Raw genomic sequence first — 7,815 nt, 5'->3', positions numbered from 1 at the left:
CTGTCACTGGTTTTAGCATCTTCGGCTTCTTTCTTCTTTGCTTCATTCGGATGTCTGGATTTTATATGGCGATCTAGATCACGTCTGCGAACGAGGACCTTCCCGCAATATTCGCACCTGTATGGGGTCTCACCCTCTGCGTGCAGACGAATATGTTTGTTCAAATTACTGGGATCACCAAATGGACGAAGGCACACCTTACACTTTAGAGGTTTATACCCCGTGTGCGTACGTAGATGAATTTTCAGTCCGTATTTACGAGAGTACAACTTTCCGCAGTAGATGCACAGGTGTCCCTTCTTCTTGTTGGTGCTCAGGGACGATTGTTGAAGTGCCCTCTGGTGGTCGTTCAAAAGAACAGGCTGAGTGTGCATAGCGATTTCACTGTCTATACTGGACATTTTGAATCTGGAGTATTCCTCCGACGGGGTGACGAAGTTGAAAGGCTCGGGGTATTTGAGGGTGGTAGGATATGGTACCTTATATGGCAAGTAATGTGAATTCGACGTCAAATATTCGCCTGTGTGCACTGGCAGTACGGAATTGTAGGTTCGAAGTGACTGAGAGTGCATCTCGTATGTTTGTTGATGATAAAACGGATAAGACGGATGATAATCTGTATAGTGCGCATGCTCCAAACTTCTCTCCAGTCCTCCCGAGAAAGACAAGTTGCCGTGTACGTGTGTAGACTGGCTATAGAGTGGACAACAGCTTTTCTCGTATGGTTTGTGGGGTGTATGTCCATGACTTAATGACCTCTCTTGAATATGGTACGGGAGTAACTGTCCCACGTTCGTGTAGCTGACGGATTTATCCACGGGAAAAGCCGGAGTTGTGAATAATTTTTTCATATCTCCGTTCGCATGGAGACTGGTTCCGATGTGATGGCTTGATATAGAAGGGCAACTAGTCACTACTGGCGTTGTCAAGGTAACAGGGTGATGCTCGATTTTTCTTATAATGGCTCTATCACTATCTTGTCTCAGATGATGGTCTTTTGGTAAACTTGAGGCTGACTGCGCATGCGGTCTGAAAGCAGATCTAACAGTTGGGCTCAGTAGCGAAGAGTTGAAATGGGGTGTGATTTTAGGGTTACTATGACGACGATACACTATTGCGTCATCTCGATTGTGTGCATGACTTCCTCCTGATGTTCCCATGACGTTGTCACTCTGTCGACTGTGGGTTGCCGTGGTTACAAGAGATGATGCTTCGTTTGAGTGATGAGTTGCGTTGCTAGAGGAGTTGATAGCGTTGTTCTTGGTACACTTAAATCTGATGTGTGCTTTGAGTGTGTTTGGATAACGAAATACTTTCCAACAATAATTGCATACGTAACGATGATCACCTAAAATGAAAAGAAGAAAAACAGAACGATTAGTCAGAAAAATAATTATCAATGTGAATCTCTTAAAATGAAATGGTTTCGATTAGCAGTCCTTCCCTCCCTATCTATATATCTACCTGCCTAGATTGACAAACAAACAAACAAACATACATACATACATGCATGCATGCATGCATGCATACATACATACATACATACATACATACATACATACATACATACATACATACATACATACATACATACATACATACATACATACATACATGCATGTGCGGTAAAAATATTCATAAAGCCTAGGGCGTAAAATTACCAAAATATTCGCGAACAGTTCATCAAAGTGACTATAAAGCAGGAATACAATTGTTCATATCGTTGTATTATAAAAACCATCACAAAATTGAATACGATAACACAAGTCAATCCAGAGTTTAAGTTGGTATTACAAATGTATCATGTTCAATTAATCCCACAAGGCAAGTTGTTGGTTTTTTTGTCTAGTGCGTCATGCAGGGTAAATTACAGTCCTGTGCCTTCGTTGCGCAGGATAATTATAAATTACAGTCATGCACCTTTGGTACGTAGGTTAAATTACAGTCATGTACCTTCGGTACGTAGGTTAAATTACAGTCGTGTACATGTGCCTTCGTTAGTCCCGTGCCAGAGTTACGCAGGGTAAATTACAACTACGTAGTATCAACAATATTGTGCGGCACGGTGCACATCTCTTATTACTCTCAGTAGCTATTAATAGTAGTGTTAAATCATGAACAAACAGCAACGATAATTTTTATCATTTTTATATATTTCGCAACACCTCCCAGGCAAAATCATTATTGTACTATTACTACTATTGACATTTTTTTCGTAAGAAGAAGTGAACTTGAGTTTGCACGACGACGGTCAAAAATGTGAAGAAACCGTAATCTGAATACGATATACATGTACTTTCATTTACAGATAATATGACAAACCTTAGTTTAAAATATCGGCAAATATTTTACCTATTTTTGTCACGGTGTTTCTGTTATCCTCTCAGAGTGTGCGACACACGCTCGACTCATAACACTTCAAGTTGAAAGCGAACACAGATTTGAGCATACAGATTGAATGCTCTCCGACGAGTCCACCCCAACACCTCGTTGTCAAGAGTACAACAATTACATTTTACATGTACATACACGAGGTCTTCGGTTTTAAAAAAAAAATTAGAATTAGAATGACTAGATTAGTTCTTTTCGAATCCTTAAGAAGTTTGTGCCGACGGTACCAGAAAAGAGGACTTGCACGAGAGATACTAAAATGTTTTAATCTGGTTTCGGGGCGGTATTTAACAGAAAGACGTCTTTTTTAATGGTAAGTGATATGACCGATTACATAGAACATGTTAGATGTTAGTCAAATGATCAAGATTCGATTCATCTTTACCCAGGCTGCTAATTGCAAAAGCCCCCTTAAACCTCTTAGCGCTTCATTGTTGTTGAATTTAGTTGATGATTTTTTCAACAAGTTGGTCAATACTCAACGGTCTTTAAAATCGCCAAAGAGGGTCTTTAACTGCCTATTCGTTTCGCATAATGAGCGTGCGAAACGTCCAGGTGTAACAACAAGACCACATGTTTAATATATATATACACACATACAGTGTATTCGAAACAGCTTCGCCCAAAGGTATTCTCTATCCTCGATAATTGAGTCTATATTTGTTCAATTATTAAATGTTCGTTACATACGGGAAATCGACATAGTGATATCGACAAATAGCCTCCCAGTTAAAATTTAACATGTACCGTTTTCCACTTTCTCGTTGTTTGGTATAGGGACACGCATTGTAAAACGTGTGGGGCTTTGTTTACTTTCTAAACCATTGAGTGACAGAACAAATATTCCCTATTTTCCTGGTACGGTAAAACAAATATTGGTCTAACAGGTTTGCTATAACATAACGAGAACCCGTTAATCGTCTAAAGACATATACATATATACGATAAGAGAACTTTCGCTCAATACTTGTGTATCTCGGCAACGTCGATACACCGATCCGCTCAAAGTTGCAATACTTCTCGGCTCTGTAAGTATACTAAATGTTCAATTCTAATAATTATTGAAATTTTTCGAGAACCAAAAATTGTTGTTATTAAAAACACGATCGAATGAAGTGGGAAAACGGAAGGAGTTTACATGTATAACTAATCTTGAAATGGTGTAGCAACTAATTTTAATTGAATATCCAAAATACGGATTTTTAAAAAAAAATTATCATACTACGGGCAGAGATTTGTTTTCGTTCGCTTGTTCGTTCCTTTATTCCTTTATGGTTCACGAAGCGTTCATATCATTCTAAAATAATCAGTAAATGAAAACGTTAACAACATATTGTAGGAGTTTATTATGATAATGATGTCTGTATATGAACTACACCACAAATAGACCCCCATAGACTACGCTTTCACCTCGCTCGTAAAGCGCGGTACTAAACATTTTTACGGCGCGTGCGACACTTTTTGAGACAAAGGATTCTTCGACATGGTCAGAGTGAGGACGAGAAACTTGAAGGGCATTCCATCGGTCGGAACCGATTGACGCCGGCCCGTATCCTTGTTTGTATACTGGTGGATTATTTTTTATCGTTCCGATACATACATAGGGGTCGATTTTCATTCATATTTTTCTACTTGACACAGATAACTAATCAAAAGTTGAATCCAAATACTTAAATCACTGGGGACCGTTTAATTAATTGACACCGCGCTGAAATTTACATGACTTTATGCTGGTCATCATCGTAGATAATTAAAAGTGATTGACATATCTAATTTACGAGTTTTCTTTGTTCTTCTTAAATTGTCTCACGTGCCAGGACTCTATTATAAGTAAATCATAGAGATGTGGTAAGTACGTAACGGCAGTCAAAACTGAAATTTGATGAACAATTTTTTTTTGAATTGTCGCTTATTTTTCTCATTACCACAAAGTTCCCACGAATACAGACAAGAAAAATAAAACTCATAATTGTTAAGTCAAAAATATGTATTTGAAATCGTTACTTTAAAGAAAAATTGATGTAGGAAAATAATATGCATCGCATTGCCAACCATAGTTACCATTGTCAAATATAAACCATTGGTCTTGATGTCACAGAAGGTAGTGGGAAAAGAATATGTCATTTTCTTTAATTTGAAAGGAATGGCGTGTTACTACTTGTCTAGGTTTACGATAAATCGTTTAGATTCCTTCGAAGTAAAACTGCTTAAAATTCCTCTGATGACGACATTTGTTTTTGACAAGGTTGTTTATTTCCCTCCCCGTTGTAAATATTTTTGTTCTTTATTGAGCTCCAGCCATTCATGGTGCTTAAGGGGGTGTAGATATATTGTGTTACGAATAAGTTTACTTTAGGTCTATTAACACTTTTAAAGTTGAAATGACAGCCTTAAAATACGACGAAATTACATGATGAATGCAGACATCATTGCAATTTTCAATTTGCGCGCGCATCACTAGACACGCATTTTGTGATTGGCTGGCCATGCACCAATTCAATTACTAGAGTTCTAATCGATGGCAGCCAAGTAAAAGAATCAATTTTGCTGATTGTTTAAGTTTAAAGCGTCTTAATCGAATCAGATTAACTCAAGTTTGTAAGGAATTGGTCAGTCCCTCAATAATTTCAATAAAAAAATTCTTTCAATTGAATGTAGGTAGTAATTTAGTAGTAACGGTCGGGCAAATGTGAATCCGACATCTGATAGCACACTTTTTTGTGCCCCCAACAAAAAAATAAATAACGTCTAAACAGAAGTTGGTTTCGTTGCCCTAAAGAACCAATTCTTCATCTCAGCTGTAGCGGTTTACGAATTCGGAGAAGTGATGCGGAAAATATCGCCCTGGGGCCATTGGAAGGAAGCTGTCGATAGGAAATCAACACTAGGTAATCGGTAGACGTTATCATTATCAACCATTGCGACGAACAGCGGGCGGTTTTATTCGCATTCAAAACTGCACGTGCTATCTCTTTGCTTCATTCTCCTAGTTCCGTGGTCAAAAAAAGTATTTCGAAGTGGTGTTAAGTTTTTATCTTAAGTTCCTAGCACGGTTGTTTTACCAACAATGACATCTTTGCATTGACGGTCTGACCTCGCATTCTGCAAAGTTGAAGTAACTGAGCAAACACAATAGCTATCTGGTGTGGGGAGACGTCGTATTGTTGCCAACAGAAAGGCTACTGCATGCATCCACCTGACGCTTGCTAGAAAAGACTCGATTACTTGTCCAAACTATCCATTTATCTGTCTTGCTTTTTGTCATCTGTGGCCGAAGCAGTAATTGCTTTCTTGACTCAATATAAATATATAGTATTTGATCGTCTCGGTGCATAGAAGGAAGGACTTATTACTGTTGAATAATCCCCAGGCATTGGCGTGTATGAGTGTACGGTTTGGGACTTGAGCCCTGATATAGTTTCTGATTGTCTTCAGCGTACATGGGCTATACATGTATGTATACTAAAAAGCAATATTTTAAAATACAGTTATTCAATCAAAGATCAGCGCGATGATTGCAACACAATTAGTGCTCGTAAAATCTAAAGTACGGAAGCCCACAAGTTTCTGCATCGTTACCGATTATTACTCAATGATTACAACTTTAAAAATATATATATATAATTAATTTCCGAAGCATGATTTACAACTAGAGCATTTTTCTAAGGCTGCAACACCTACTGTCATACCTGTGTGCGCGCGCGTAATACCGGATGAGAAAACTCCCCATAAGTTCAATTCAGTTTCCCCTCCCCCCCAAAAAAAAAATACCGTGCGAGGGAAATAGACATCGCTACCATGAAATTTCTTGATGTATTGATAATACTGTACTGCAAACATCGACATTATGTCCAGATTGAAAATGTCTGGGCATTTTATCGATGTGTTTGATAGAGTTTCTGAACCAAAGCAATCTTCCAACTGTAGTTTTAATTATTCATACTATATGACTTTCACTCGAAAAGGCAACACTTTCTTTCGTTCTATAAAGAAATACTATAAGGTAAAAATGTTCAGAATGTCGTGCGTTCTCAAAAGTAATTTGTCTTAAATATGCAATCAAAAAGCCCACGTCGTTTCTTCTGTATCGTTCGGGGAAATATGGAATGGCGAAGTCAGTGAAGAAAAAAGAAGTGTATTGTAAATTTAGGCATTGGAAGTCCAGTGGGGAAATTTCCACAAATCAATTTAAGTATTGCCATACAAGGTGCCAGAACAATCAAGCAAATCTGTAGTATTTGACTGTTTTTACGTCACCAGCACAACGGTGACACTTTGCCAAGATTTGGACGCTACACTGATTCTTTCAGAGCTTTTGGCTCAATCGGCTTTGCCTTTTGAATGTGATCCATTTTGGGGGAGATTGGACACCTGTTTAAGATACATTCACCAGAAGAAACCAGTGACTGGACGGCTTCGTTAGAGAGAAAAGGGGACGATTGTGCAATAATTCACAAGTACCATGATTCATCATTCAAGTCGAAAGTCTTGTTTGTAAGTAGATCAGATTATGGTACGGATCTCTTTCCAAGTCAATGTTAATACAGGTTCATCAAATAATGACAAGTGTTGAATCAATGCCAAACATTCGAGAGTCTTTAAGTTCGTAATGCCATTTTTACCGTATTGTTCGTCCAAGTCTAGTCAAAAAGATTAATTTAATACGGGTGATTTAAAAAGGCGGTCCAAATTCTCAGCTAGTTTTCGAGGAGTTCTAATCGGCCGAGATTGGAAAAATGACCATACTCTACCTATTAAAACTGAATTTGAAAGGGTGAATCTGAGTTTCGGATTTCACCGATTGCGACAAAAAAAATCTGTGTTTCGCCTTGTCGGTGTAATTTGCTAGTCGAGTCATACAAGAGGATCACCAAGACACATCTAGCGCTGAGCCCCCGACAAGTCTTTTGTCGGCCGTCAATTAACACATGAAAGGAACACATAGATAACGAAAGGCTTTGAAACGGACAAAACAAGACACCCAAATTAGAACAGTTAAGCTGCGGGCAGCTCACTACTTGAAATTGACTACATGATGAGATATGGTTATTGAAAAAAAGAAAAGATAATCGTGGCATACTATACGGGTTGTTGTATCTTTCATTGTTTGATTAATATAATAAAACTTTCGTTACTTCGACATTACAAGAGTTTAACGGAACGCGGGTTGAATGCTTCCATAGCACTGCCCGATAGTAGAAATACAAGACGACTCTTTACCGAAGCTTGCTTGACGTCCAATACGTTTCCACCGTCTTCCTAGATTACCCTCACTACTTATTCACCAGTCGAAAGCTAAATGAAATGTACAGTATTGTCCATTTCAAAAGGAACATGTCCCGTGTCTCATTTCTAAAGCGTTGTTACGTCTCTTTTCATTTGAAAACATCTCCTTAAATCGTTTGCTGTCACACGGACACTTTA

At 38.3% G+C, this 7,815-nt stretch overlaps 1 protein-coding gene across 1 annotated transcript in view; it reads right to left on the bottom strand.

Moving 5' to 3' along the window:
• LOC144433232 (PR domain zinc finger protein 13-like) overlaps nt 1–7,815 on the bottom strand; it is a 33,350-nt gene that overhangs the window by 118 nt on the left and 25,417 nt on the right. Inside the window, 1 exon segment of the mRNA XM_078121541.1 lies at nt 1–1,348. This exon segment is cut by the window's left edge and continues 118 nt beyond it. Coding sequence (XP_077977667.1) covers nt 1–1,348 — 1,348 coding nt within the window.

The sequence above is a fragment of the Glandiceps talaboti genome, chromosome 3 (assembly GCF_964340395.1).
Source record: "Glandiceps talaboti chromosome 3, keGlaTala1.1, whole genome shotgun sequence".
In the NCBI taxonomy this organism is placed as follows: Eukaryota; Metazoa; Hemichordata; class Enteropneusta; family Spengelidae; genus Glandiceps; species Glandiceps talaboti.
This window is presented reverse-complemented; position numbering and strand designations above follow the sequence as displayed.